Raw genomic sequence first — 15,123 nt, forward strand, 5'->3', positions numbered from 1 at the left:
GCAATCATTAAGCTTAAAATACGAACCCAAGTGTATGTCACTGACTCAGAGAATTTGTGATTGCTAGAAGTCAAAGAACATTTTAGTGGGCCAAAAAAACTCTTTTTTGTAAACATAATATATTATTTCCCATTTAGTTTATAAGTATAACATACAATACATGAACAACTGTCTCCCTGAGTAAATTTATAAAGATGAAAAATATATTTAAAATTGTAAATTAACATGATAAGGACTAAATCATAAAATATCACAGCCTCCTCTGATACAAGGACAGTATAAGGTTTGGCAATGCCACAAACCCCTTCATTCACCGGCCTACTTGTCAAAATAATAACAGTAGTAATAACAAACATGTAAACATTAGCTTTTCCTAGTCCTAGACTCAATATGAATTAGTGTTACAGCTGGTTTGGTAGGCAGGGACTGCGGCCCTCGCTAGGACAAATATGAGGGAAATGTTCCTCGCATGTGGGATGGGGTTCCTGTCTGTGCCTTGCATTAGAGGAGGTCATGAAAATATAAAACATTTTTTAATTGACTAGGTAAACCTAGGTAAAGTTTTGATTGATTTTATGAATCAGTTATACAATTAACCAATAATCAGTTTTTCAACAATGTAAATACAGTAGAACGTCGATTATCCGAATTAATTGGGGATTGGGGTTGTTCGGATAACTGATTTTTCGGATAATCGGTCATTGACAGGAAAAATACGGGGAACGGGAAATGATGGAAAGGGATAGCGGCCGGCGGCGATTTGCCGATTTCGTGTCTGTGGATACTGTACAATAATATAAATTTGATTAATTATAGAGATGTGCGAGTACTTGAGATTTCAAATTCGAGTCGAGTACGGCCTTTGAAACTCGAGCTTATTTTTTAACTCGGCAGTTTCGAGTCGAGTTTGGTTAAAATTGGTAAAAAAATCAATATTTGTTCAAATGTAGCTTGTGTTTACGTGAAATACTGGATAATATTTACTACTGTAGATTCTACAGTAATACAATTAGTTTTACATTGTAGAAATAAGCAAGAGGTAGTTGTCCTAACCTATTTTTTAGCTGCTATAACAGAATAGGTCAACTCAAAGCAGTCGCCGGCGACTGACTAGTGACTGGCAATGAAAAACAATAGAAGGGAGGGAGGGGTTGTGCAATGACCTCGAAGTGAGCGGGCGTAACACTGAATGAAGTAGGGGTTTGGGGGAAGGGGGAGGGTCAGACCTTTGAGCTATATTTAGACTTTCACCACTTAGCAGCCGTGCGGCGGCGTAGCGCTACGGCCAGTCGTGATTGGCGATTTTATTGATTTTTGCTTCTTTCTTCCTTTCGGTTAACCGACGTTTCGGATGACCGGGCTTCGGATAATCGACGTTCTACTGTACATATTTTAAAGATCTAGTTTTTATTTTTTTCAGAAACACTTATACTAGTAGTACCTTTACAGTGTGTACCAAAAATGTTTTAAGGGTAGAACTCGGGTTAGCCTGTGTGTATAATTATTATCACATTTGCTTTATAGGTTTTAAGGCTCATCTCACTTTTATGTAGCCATTTACTTCCATATACATTTCTAGATCAATTGTGTAAAAGGCTATTCTTTTAAATGCCACATTCAGTTTCCCTTAGAAGTTATAATTCATCCACACCGGCAGGAGGTATTGTTGGGTCGAGTCCAGCAGTCTTCATCTGGACCGCAATGTCAAACAGATAATCGTAGCATTCACACCTGAAACCCAACGTACTTTAATGGAGTTTGATGATTAAATCAAAACTAAACTATCATTGTACATTTCAATTTAGGGAACTACTTAATTTTCAAAGCTGACTTGGAATATGTCATCTTTCTTATTCTTTAAAACCACATTCATTTTCTATACTCTTGGATACTCTCAAAATGATACTCTGGATACTATTACATTCATCTTTCATACACTTGGATCTTATCACCTTTATCTTTCATAGTCTTGGATATTCTCACAATCATCTTTCATACTCTTTGATACTATCACAATTATGTTCCATGCTTGGAACTCACATCTTTTGTACTCTGAACTCACATTCATCATTCAAGCCCTAGGATAATCTCACATCATCTACATTCTTGATAGAATACTCTCAAATACCCTTGCATGCTCTTGGAGACTCTCAACATAATCCTTCACACTCGTAAATACTCTCACACAAAATGTTCAGATGTACCGGTATGCAAGCGGCTTCATTATTTTTTTTTCTCTCTCCTTTGATAAAAAATTATATACTAAAGATTTTTCATTATAGTCACAGATTACTAAATATTTAAATGTTTTGGAAACAAAGAGTGTTTTGTGTCTTACATGGTCTTGGCTTTTTCCCACGTATCGCCCCACACGTAAACGCCGTGTCTGCGCACCAACACAGCTGAGGTTTCCGGGTATTCTTCCATCACCTGTGCCATCCGATCCTTCAAATCCTCCTCCCACGGCGTGTTCTCAATGATCGGCACCACTAACATCTCGTCGTACATGTAGTTGCGACCAAGCTTTGGATTCTTTATGCCCTGAAATGTAGATGATTTGTTGTTGATTTAGTTTATCCATAGTGGTGGTTTTATTTTTTTTTTAATTCACATTTTTATAGAAAGATAATTTGTAAAATTGACATTGATGGTAAAGAAATAATTTCAGTTATTTAAAGCATTGACCTTAGGATACTGGTACGGAAGTATCTCATACATAATTCACAGTTTTTTTTTTAAATTAGGACATACAGGGTGGTCATAAATTATTGGACACATTTTAAGATTACATAAACCAACAACCAAGCAACATAGAAACTTGGGAATTGTTTTATTGAATGGAAAATTTAAAATAGTTTTATACAGTAACTGCAAAACAATAATTACATGAATGTCAATAATTATAAAAAGTGGTTAATTTTTTTTCCTCAATGACTTGTGTTGTGGCATATAAAGCATTGATAGCATGGCATAGTTAGCATAACAAAACCAACGATGGACCTTTCTACACCAGCTGTGTATGCTATTTGGTGAATCAAACCTTAAACTGACTTAAAAGTGACCTTTACTAGGGTTCAATAAAAAGAAAAATCTTTGGTTTAATGAAAGTAAATCTGCAATATCTGTTCGAAGGAGGTTTTGTTTGGAGTATAGCCGTAATTCCCTGTGTAAATTTTTTATAAAATGGTGGTACAGTCAGTTTGAACGACTGGAAAGTGTCCAACATATATTTTAAAGGGTCCTCATCTCAAAAGAACATAGCTTACAATAACAGTTTAGGTGATTTTGACTGTTTTTTAAAAACTACTTTTCATAATTGTTGACATTTTTATAATTAAATTTTTGTAGTTACTGTATAAAACTGTTTTAAATTTGCTATTTAATGAACTAATTTCCATGGTTCTATGTTGCTTGGTTTTTTATTTACATGCTTGGTTTTTTGTATTTGATCTTAAAATGTGTACAATAATTTATGACCACCCTGTATTTCAATTACTGAATTTTACAGAATATTCCACTCTTAAGTTTATACACTAAGTGTCTTATTTTTTTTTACTTTAATAATTTAAGTGACATAAAAAGATGCTATCGTTTAGAGGAAGTGGATTTTTTTTTACTTGGCATACTTTTAAGGTCATCAGATTTTACAGAAATCAGGGATCAGCATCAACACACTTTGTTGGTGGCTGAACCCAATACGTACATTGTCATTCTAAAACTGACTGCAACTTTAAATATCAAAATGCAACATCTAGTTCTATCAATGGTCAAAGATACAGGGCAAAAGGTTTATCTAAGATGGAAAATTTGAGGCACAATTTTAATTCATAAAACATTTGGCCAAATGTGGTTTTCACCTACACTTCCTCTACAATAAAATTCTATAAACCCGCTGTTCTGAATCAAAAACAATATTTACCGAATACTGGATTCCCATGAGTAGGACGGAACCACAACTAATTTGTTGTAACATCTTACCTTGATCATTTCCAAGTGTGTACATTTAAAAACTTTGCCTGGGTAGAGCAGAGTTGCCATTACTGCAGCCTTAGAGTGTGTGTGTATTACTGCGCCTGCGTTGCGAGCTGAAACACATCAGAATTATTCTACACACGCACACAACTTTTTTTTATCTTTACTGACTATTATATGACTATACTGAGATTGATGGCGAAAAAATGAATGCTGATTATTTAGGTGGACCGAAGCTTCTAGGTGTCAAGACTGTTTAGCCAAAAACCCTCTAGAAACAAATTAAACATTAAGGAGGAAACATAGGCTGTCTTAACCCCAACTTGATTCATTGTCATTACCAAAATCATCATTGTCTTCATCATAAAGTTGGGTTCCTGAATTAGTTTACTGAAACCTGTTGAAAGGAGGAACTGAGAAGCCTCCGTGCAGTGGAAGACTAGCAACATCATACGGAAGATGCGCTAATCGTCCATCAGGGATTATTTAAACATTGTGAACTACCAACCTTTGTATGCACACATGAAAAGAGGAGTGCATTGGCTTTTCTTGAGGTTTTTTGAACTTGGAGGCAATTCTAAGTCGTTACCGTCAATATCTTGAACAAACAAATCTTCAGACAAAATTCTTTCTTTTTGTACACCAGATGGTGCAATATAAATCTCCTTCCTGGAATAAAAAAAGAAATATATAAATCAGGTGCAACATAACCCTAGATGAGTATCGCACGTAAATTTGAAGTAGTGCGAGTTATTTTTAGCGTCTCACCCCCACCCTCTCAACCGACAATACCCTCCTTCCGGCAGTGCTCTCAGCAGTCATTTTCCTTGCGATGGCTGCCTTGGTTGGGTCATAGTGTGTTTCTTTATGCACTTGCAAGTCAGTTTCTTGGAACACATGTGTCAAACTTACGTGTCAATATACCCTTTGTGTATAGTAAAATGACCGGCTTGTGTATGGTAAGACGGCCGGCAGTACGTCAAATTTACGTATTGATACCCTTAGTGTCACACTGTATGACAATACCTTACTATGCAATTCCTATGTACGTCAAATTTACGTATTGATACCCTTAGCGCCATGCTGTATGACGATACCTTTCTAGGGTTAAACAGGAATATGTTAGCGTTCAGATTTTCGTCACTGTATGAATTTTAACTTTTATGGTCTAGTTGAATTTGACCATTAAATGACACTAGGTTTGGTATCATTGTTTTCAGTGTGTACGTGTGTGTGTTTTTAATGTTAAACCTATTAATGGGCATTTCAAGAAATGGTATCTTTACTTCATTTTTTACTGTGCAAACTTGGTAAGTACTACTTTAAAATTAAAATATAGTAAAGCATATTCACTTTTGTGCAGAATAATGTAGCCTAGTTAGAAACTCTTTAATCACTTCTAATACTCTTAGTATTCATATAAGCACTAGACTGCATCTATGTCCAAGTTTAATTTCCCTATAACAACTAATAAATTACTGTGTCTCAGTCTATCAATTTTGTAACTTAACCAAAACAAAAACATGTACCGGTAACTTTTCGTAGACTTAGGTTTTGAAATACACCCACCCTAAAACCCCTTCACTTTGCTGTCCCTCATTATTTGACGACAAAGCTATTTAACCTAGATAGCCTAAGTAGTTTAACCTACAGTAGTTTAACCTAAGTAGTTTAGTCAGTTCATGATAACTTAAAACAACTTATCTACCCATGTTTGATGCTTATGCCTCCTCCTGTCCCCGTAACCCAGCCAAGATCATAAAATTGTTTACAAAGAGAAGGGATCAGTTTTCTTGGATGTTCATTCTGGAAAAAAAAATTATAAGTATTAAATACCACTTTCCTGACTCATTTTTATTAGGTTGTCATCTACCCATTAAGTCAATTAAAAGTACAGCTAAACAGAATGAAACTAGTGCTTAGTAGGTACTAGTTTGAATAGCCGAGTGGTTTTAGTGTTTGTCTTCAAACCTGGAGATCACTGAGTTTTATTCCAAGTGAGATTGTTTATTTATTTATTCTCAATGGCAAACACCATTTTACAAACAATACAATATAAAATTCAATACATTAGCAAGCAAGCAATAGCAAAAGTAATTCTAAGGTAGCATTTTCGAGCAAAACAAACAGAGATGAAATAAAAAATTAGAAGAATTGGGCAAAACCCGGGAACATGAGCAATAAAAAAATACAAAATTAACAAGAGAAGAAGAAAATAAAACCTACAACCTATACTTGTGTAAATATGATCCGCGGCAGTAGAGTAGAGTTTTTAGTAGAGTGACACTGTCTTGTAACTGGTTTAGAACACTCATTTTGGGAATGGAGGCGGAACACACAATACTACAGACTATCATCAACACTCTACTCTGTGTGAACAGTCGCTTGCTTAAAATCGGTAGAGTGGACAAGAAAGTAGCTCTACTATAAACTCTACTCTACCCACAACTCTACCCGTATAAACCAGGCTTTACAGCCATGCCACACTGCCCTCCGCGCCGTAACATTATGTTCACTTCAGATTTGTTGAGCCGATCTCTTATAGCTGTTTCAAATGGAGCAAAGCACACAGCCGCAGACATACACTGCCGATTCCAACAGAAGCTTCTGATGATTTTTTTATAATTACCAAGTGATTGCCCGGGAACAGACGTAACATTATGTCTGTGGCCTCACATATGCGCATTGGACTCATACACATGGCAAATGACGAGAACTGGGTCTAAATTGGACTGTGCGACGTTCACAGGCATCTGTCCAGTGTGTCTTGGGCATCTGCAGCGTAACTTTACATCGTAGACGATGTGGGACCGCCTTTACAGTTAGGTCTATTTAAGTTAGATAATTTTTGACAAAACTGACCTAAAATATATCACTACTGTAGAGATCAGTGTCAAGTTAGTACTACAGAAACAGTTTCAGATTATTAATCTCATATAGCCTATTTCATCCAACTGTTTGCATTTAAACGTAGAGGGGTCAGCCAAACCAGTTAAAATCCTGGTAGTAACAAGGCGGTCACAGCGGGGATTTCATGCAACCAAAAATGTAGGCCTATCATCCTTGACACTGTTAACCACACGCATTGCAATTGATAAGGTGCTCCAGCGTCAAGATTACCTGCCCTTCCGCTTTCCTCTCGGTATTTGGCTGGCTGGTTTGTACAGATTATTATTTAGAGCAGGTTGATACTAGACCACCATGATACTGGAGTCATTGACCCTAGGGCCTAGGCCTAACTTATATAGGCTAGTAAGAAAAATTAAAAATTGTGGAAATGGAGGCCTAGTTGGGTTTATAAAACAAGCCAGCCGTATAACTCAGATAAACACTGTAAGCTTGTGACATTAATTTTAATTCTTTCTAATAGAATGAACACTTAACTTAAAGAAAGTATTGACAAACGCAGGATATGAGCACAAGTAGACTCCTCATCCCATTGTAAATTTTGAAGCTTGTTTTTTGTGTCTAGTTCATGTACGTCCACACTGATCGCTGGGGTAGGCAACATTTTGTTTCTATTATTTTAGGGTTGTTTTCATGATTTGCGCTTTACTATTTGGTTATATAACTAGGAGACCAGTTATTGTTTATGATTAAATCATTTTATTTAGTTAAATTATGTTTTAAATGACTGAAATAACAAGAAAAAAAATTGTAAACAAAACATAACCTCTACAGTTGGACGTACAGAACAAACAATAAAATTAGCTTCAGCTGTTCCATAAGGATGAAAAATCTACTAAGGGAGTATGATTTATCTATGATATGAGGTAGGCCTAGGGCCTATTAGTTGGTTAGTTAGTAGGCCTAATTTGTATCGGTAGGTAGCCTATTAAGGAAAACGTCTTTAATGCATTTTCTTACCTCCAAAGTCATGATTTGTGTGAGTAAGAGTAAAAAATAATAATGTCACTGATGGACTTCAGAAAATATTTTTTATCGACAAATCACAAAACAATAACACAATCAGTTAGTTCTGTTTATGTGGTTTCAAGCAGTGAAGTTTTGAAAACAAAAGTGAAAAGGAAAAGTGATTAAGTTAAGATTAGCCTCTGCTGTCTGCTCCCGTTGACAGAACAGAACCGAACCTTAACCTAACCTAACCTTATCTTTTTATCCTTATCGGATAGTGCTGGGTTCACAACAGACCAACCGTATGATTCGGTTGTGTGTCGAAGAATATCGAACATGTTGTAAGTCGTATCTGTAATCGCATTGCATCGCATTCGCATCGCACTCGCACAAGCTTAAGCTAACATTGGGATCGGATTGGAGTGCTGTCGTCGTGTCGTCTGCCGCTCAGCTCAAATGCAAATGTGAAATAATTGATTGAGGTTAAGTTACTCAGCTTATGTTTTTATCTATGTTGAGGAATTTCAATAAACTTAGTTTATTTAGTTATTCCCAATTTTATAATTAAGTGAGTTTGAAAACGCTTTGCCCTATTAGAGTCAAACTATTAATAGCTTAACTGAATCAGCAAAATAAAAATATCAAATCAATTGCGCAAATTATGATGTCTTTTAGAAAACCAATTTAGGCCTTTTACTTATGGTTTCTGAAGTTCAAATATAAAAAACCAAATATTATTACTCCAGAATTATTATTCTAGGTTCCAATTATTGTTTGGGGAGGAGGGGGATTTATTTACATACAATTCCCCCATTGATAATTATATTAGGATGTAGCCTATTTAAGTTAATACAAATAAAATTAAAAGTATGCTGGTCATATAAAAGAATGAAACTGACACAATAAGTTAAGATAGGTAAGTCATATAGTATGTTGGAAACAGAGCATATTTTAAGGGATTTCCACTGGGCAACAGAGGCGCCGGACTTACCGGGTGGTACGGTATGTGATACCGGGGCCGGGTCGGAGGGTTCCCCCGGAAATTTTTGCATAACTTGAATTAAAGTGAAAAGAACACATATTTCTACGCATCTTCTAATGAATTTTTCGATTATACTTATTCGCTTGTAAATAGTCCATATAATCTCACTTAATTATGTACCGGTATCCTAGAATGTCATAACAGGCCAAGGCTCCCTTCACAACCTCTTGGGCCAAAATCATAGCTCAATAGCCTACTCTAAAATATTTACATATATATATTTTTTTTAATTCGGATACATTTCAAATGTGAATTATTAAAAAAAATATGCTGGCACCACCCATTGTCACTGGCCGACAAAATCTCAGCACTGTGTCACCCATTTAACATGTTATTTTATATGCCCTGTGTTGGAATGTAAAATAAAATAAGGCCTAAATAAAAGCTTGCTTCAGCCTGAAACTTAAGTGTGTTGGTTAGGTAAAATTTTAAAATTTAACAAATTTTACCTTCAAATTAATTCATAGAAAACATCTTTTTAACAGGCCTTCTGGAGAGTGGTGAAAAAACAGTAACTTATTTACTCTTTGCATGCATCTTTACTAATCAAATTCATTCAATACTTACCTACTAGAAATAATTATTTCAATAAGTCTTGTTAAGTTAGTTATTTTTTTCTGTATACAAATGTTACAGCTTTATTTGTTTTAATCTACTTATGGATTGTAGGCTACTGTAACTTAAAATTGACTAAAATACAGCCAAAATTTTAACTAGAAATGTTGGCATTCATTCTTATAATCCCACCAAGATGCCTTAACCTATTAAGGTTAACTTAGACTATCTGGGTGAGGTTTTAATTACCTTAATTACCACTGCGTTGCCGATGACAGATGATTAGGATAGGGGTCCTCCAAACAATTGACCTTTAATGAACGACAAGATATCTTATTGTAATTATGTTTATCTTAATTATGTGAGTGTGAGTCAATTAAGCAAATTTGGTTAGATATTGTATTGAATTTGGATGCAAAGAAACGTAGCCTACAATAAAGGAAATGGGATCCACTTTTACAAGTAAGTTTTAAATAATTACTTACTGTATCAAGAAATGTTGTCGCTAACTTAAGCCGGGTTTTCCTAGGCGCGGAAGCGGAGAGAGGAACGCGGAGAGTGGACTCCACTTGTCTTAGGTAATTTAATGTTACTGTTTTCCTAGAAACAGAGCGGAACACCATGTTAATCTCTTTTCCGCGTTCCTCTCTCCGCTCTCCGCTTCCGCGCCTAGGAAAACCCAGCTTTATGCCTAGACTGGTTAGGGCTTCAGATAACTTCTTACTGTTTAAAATGAGAAGTGCATTTTAATTTGAACTATTAATTAACTGAATAAAATAAATTCTTGTATTTTTATTTTGGTAATCATACCTACTAGCATGCTACTACAGTAGCCTATACTCGCACCTATACTGACAAGTAGTAGCGTCAGCTCTATTTATCAATCATAGGCCCTTCATAGCTATTATGCTATTATTTACATTTCCAGGTTTAGGTGTTGAACTACAATGTATGTGGATTTATGGAAACTAGGCCTAAAGGTTACTGTGAATTGTTTAACTATTTTTTATCTATTTCAGATTTCTATTAACTCGCCCAAAGCTGTTGAAATCCTGGGAAAAGGCTGTCAAAAGAAAAAAATCTGAAAGAAACTGTTTAGTATTGATTCTTTGCAGTAGACATTTATCTGATGATGAAGTTAAAGTTAGATAAGACTTGGAGTACTTGTCAAGCTCCTTAAAGATGACGCTGTACTCACCGATTGTGTACAGCAGTTCAGAAAAAAAAACACAGCCGTGGACAACTTTTCTATGGATAGCCTGATATTGTTGAGGTAAGATAAGTTATGCTTTTACATCTTAATTATATATTAAGTTAAGGTTTTATCATAATAACATAATGATCATAATAAACCTAACCTAACTCTGCAAAGCGCTGTACAGTGACATTTCAGGGGGTTACAGAAAAACTAAGGCCTAGGTTGTTTGACAGTGACTGACTGACCATTTGAAATGTAATCGTTGCCAGTGGTCGTGCCCCCATCTGGTATTACTTCACCAGAGAAGCAGTCCATCTTTAAAATACCGGTACCTTAAAATGAAAGTCTTCTGTGCCTTAAAAAAATGTTAAGGTTGTTTTCATGTATTATAAGATCGTAGGAATAGGCCTACTTAGTTTTAGGAAAAAATAAGCTGGCATAGCAAAATTTCACAGTCACAGAAATCGGTGCTTATCAGCTACGGTAACTTAAAACTTATGATAATATTTTCGCCTTAAAACTCAAGCAGACATATAACCCTATCAGAACTACAATACTGTACTACCTACTATAATATTCAGAAATAATTAGGCTGTTGTCCTATTAAAGAATACAATTTAGCCTACAGTGTCAACATTTTCAGGTGCTAAGTGTCTTTATCGTTATTCATGCAATGTTTTAAAGTCCTCAGATTATCCTAAATTTTTCCTTCTGGATCAATATCTGCCATATGAGTCTGGTGACAACCTTACTTAACATAGGCCTAACTGCCACAGTGAGAGTAATAGTGACACTAACTTATTACTCTCACTGTGGCAGTTAATAGTGGCTGTAATTTTAATGAAATCCCTGTAAAAAAAAACAATAAATTGTATTAGCTAATTTTGGTTGCACTTCCATATAAGGCCTGTGGCACAGCAACATGGAAGTATTTAGTGTAAAGTAATTTTGTTATCTAACGGAACTTTGAAACCTAACTATACCTGATTTAGTATTCTATTATTTTTACTTTAATTAGGCCTACTTTTACCTGGTGTCAGCGCAAGTGTAGCCTTGATTTTTTAATTTTTACAGCTCATTTCAGTAGAAGCGAATTATTATCTCACACTCACAGTTTTGTCTAGTTTGGTTTAATCTTGATTGGTTTTTTGATTGAAACTGTTTAAAAATCTGAATCAGTAAGGACCACCTCTTACTTTTTTAATCGAGTAATGTTTTAAAAAAAAAAACTAAGGCCTTTTTTGTTTCAGACTCCAATTGAACCCATGGAGATTAAGACGCCAAGACAAAGCACAGGGAAAATCAAACGGAAATCAGCCAAATCCACCACAGCAAACACACTCAAATTGATAGTTCAGTTTCTCCAATGAAAAAAACTCCAAATGTAATGGCCTAAGACTTGGATAAAAGAATCACCTTGTTTTTGTGAAATGTTTAAATACACTGTATTTGGACTAATTAATTTGTTTTATTTACTAAACCTCAACTTCCTCATCAATAAAATTTCTATTGTGCCTATTGGGGTTTCTAAATTAGTTAAGTTACTCTTGCAAAATATATTTTGTTTTATTTCACAGTCATTGTTTTTTAATATTTTAATTCTTGCAATTTTGAACTTTAAGTTATTCAAAATACTTAACTGTCCTTCAGCATTGGAATTGTGCAATGTCAATGTTTCACAATAATTATAATTGCCTAATGAAGATCTCAACTTATAGCGAAGACAGTCAAACGGTAACAGTGGTAAAAAAATAACATTTTTTAGGACTCCAACATGGATTTTTACATAGCCTAACTTGAAAGAATCTAAGTTTCAGAGGTTTACTGTTTTCATGCGTCTTGTTATTAGCCTAAACTTAATATAATATAAGCTATTTTGAAATTTATTTAATTACCCTTAAAATGGTGATTCTAATCTAGTAAGGAATAATTTCTGGTATTGTGTCTTTAAAAGTATGATATAACAAATTCAAGAATTTTATAAATGTAGCCTATTAGTGAGTGAATCAGAATCATAGCCTACAGTAATAGGCCATAAATTGCATTCATGGTTCATGGTTCACCTTAAAAGGCGTTCATGGTCATGCCTTAATAAAAATAATATATTACTTTTATTTGCTTTTACATACAGTTCTGCAGTGCTAACAGATTGTTATAATCAAAATTATTTTAACTGTATTTAAAAAAAAAACTACATATCCTATTACTTTCAGGTCATTTATGATTAGTTAGAAACGTTAAAGTATGATTTTTAGCCAGGATATATACTCTCTAGTTATAAAACAAAGGAATGCTTGCCATACTAGAAGCTTGATTATAAATATGTTTAGAATTTTATTTTGGGCCCCAAGAACTGAATATGCAATGAAAACCTACTCACAGTTCAGATGTTCAAATGCAATTTATCATGTAGATATATTACATGTATCTCTGAACTGTGGCTATTTCAGGTAATTGTAAATAAAGACTAGTATTAACAGAAATGTTATCACCACAAAACGCATTTATTTAACTTTTTTCAAGTAAGAACTCGAGGGTTGAACATGCGCTATCAGCCCATTTATTAGCATGCAATGTTAAATTTCGCGCCAACTCCGGCCTCACGGAAACATGACGGGCGTATGACGCGGTGGTGGGAGAAGGCGCGCTGGTGGGTGGTGTTACGAGAGACAAGGGTTCGTGGAACGGAAACAAGGTAGGCAACCATTTATTTCACTTCACTCTCGCTCGTAACGTAACTTACGATAACAACATCGGTTCGATTCTCTACGATTACGATTTCGACTTTCAGTTGATAACAATCGAAACACAACCGAATCATACGGTTGGTCTGTTGTGAACCCAGCACTATCCATCTTTATCCACTTCTTTATCTTATCATATTTTTTCCTTTTAAGTTTGCATGTGGGTTATGGTATGGTTTGAACTATGAATACATGAAGCCTCTAACTACTCTGTTCTAGTGAAGAGAAAAACACTAAATTGTGGCATTGATTATATCTGTTATGGCTTTGTTACTTCAGTTCCAATTCAGTCTAAAGAGCTTATTTTCTTGGGGTAGCAGAATTTCCCCAGTGAAATTTTACCTCCCGTGCAAAACTGGCATCGCAGCCTAGGGGGTAAAATTGCGGCCGTGAACGTTTGTTTAAGTTGCACAACACGAGTTGAATAAATTAAAGGTGGAATTAAACATCTTTTCACGGTTGACCTAGAGCACAGATAATATAACCATATTATCTGTGCCTAGAGTGTACTGCCCGGATTTTCCGGACCCAGGATTATATTTTTACCCCCGGATTATAACCACCGGAATTTTACCCCCTGGTCTCCTGGCCAGATATAGAATTTGATGAGAATAAATAATGTTGTATAAAAGGCATTTTCAAATAAAAGACGTATTATTTTTGCTGTTCCTATTACATTTTGTAGACAAATTAAATATTTTAACAAAATAATTCAATGTATGCACACACTTAAGTTTTCCTACTGTTTCCTATAGAAAAATATCAAAAAAACAATCGTCATATCCTTAACGCACTTTAAAAATTCGGCGGCAGAACCTAGGTTTAATACATCAAAAGATTGTGGAATCTTATTTAAGTCCATAATCAATTACACAAATTAGAACAAATTAATCAAAAGTACCACATCCATTAAGTACAAAATTAATTATCCTCGCCAATTTCTCTATCTGACGAGGGGGTAATATTGTGGTAATAAAAGTCCAGGGGTGAAATTCCGGGGGGGAAATTCCGAGGGAAAAATTTCGGGGGGTAAAATTCTGGGCCGTACACCTACGCAGTACCTGTTGTTTAAACCCCTAGTTAAATGAGCAGGGCGTAAATTTGGGTCACCGGAATTTTACCCACTTGACGTCACTATGTGCCATAGTAACCTGAGCGCTCTAAAGTTTGTTCGCGGGCTGAATTTACCCCCACGGATTTGGGAAACTAACGAAAACTAGAGGCTTATAGGGACAAAAGTCCCTATAGCTCAAATGTAAAACAAATTATTCTAATATTTAAACAAACTCAAAATCAAATTATCTATGTGTCAGGATAGATATCCCAGAACAACATATTTTTTGTGTAAAAAAGTTTGTTGTTTGTCTTTGTTTGCCTGGGGTTTTACCCCCAGACCAGATTGGCCTGTAATAGTAATATTATTCAAATTTAATGTCCTTCAACAATAGTTCTGGGGTAAAATTTCGGCCCGTACACTCTAGGTTGTATAGCTTAATTTGTTCTGATTAAATTCACAGCCGTGAAAAGATAGTTTAGTCCGGTCTCAGGTGACTCATTTGCTTTACTATTAGATAGTTAATTTATCTTATTTATTTATAAATGTCAGTAGAATTTTAACGGGAGAGACAATCTTTGAATTTCCACATTGTGCTTGGATTTATTTAAACTTCTTCACTCATTTGGAGCATAAACTATAAACATGCTCCTAACTATTCTTTGTCCTTGATGGGTATTCACAATCTATTTTTAAATACATT

General features: G+C 35.1%; 1 protein-coding gene and 1 long non-coding RNA gene across 2 annotated transcripts; one reads left to right on the forward strand and one right to left on the reverse strand.

Annotated features, from left to right (window-relative positions):
- Window positions 1-134: 134 nt before the first annotated feature.
- On the reverse strand, window positions 135-8,052 carry LOC128991943 (methylthioribulose-1-phosphate dehydratase-like). The gene is made up of 6 exons (XM_054415241.1): window positions 7,840-8,052; window positions 5,681-5,778; window positions 4,481-4,641; window positions 3,979-4,085; window positions 2,339-2,541; window positions 135-1,731 (listed from the first exon to the last, which is right to left on the reverse strand). Exons 1-6 carry the CDS (start codon window positions 7,849-7,851, stop codon window positions 1,635-1,637), a joined length of 678 nt encoding a protein of 225 aa, XP_054271216.1. The 5' UTR covers window positions 7,852-8,052; the 3' UTR covers window positions 135-1,634.
- Window positions 8,053-9,587: 1,535 nt separating this feature from the next.
- On the forward strand, window positions 9,588-12,062 carry LOC128992589 (uncharacterized). Its single transcript, XR_008490723.1, has 3 exons — window positions 9,588-9,886; window positions 10,444-10,697; window positions 11,873-12,062. It is a non-coding gene; the product is annotated as an uncharacterized LOC128992589 (long non-coding RNA).
- Window positions 12,063-15,123: the final 3,061 nt, after the last annotated feature.

This window comes from Macrosteles quadrilineatus, unplaced genomic scaffold, assembly GCF_028750875.1.
Source record: "Macrosteles quadrilineatus isolate MER2022 unplaced genomic scaffold, UCM_ALF_1.0 Scaffold_4__1_contigs__length_99947679, whole genome shotgun sequence".
NCBI lineage: Eukaryota > Metazoa > Arthropoda > Insecta > Hemiptera > Cicadellidae > Macrosteles > Macrosteles quadrilineatus.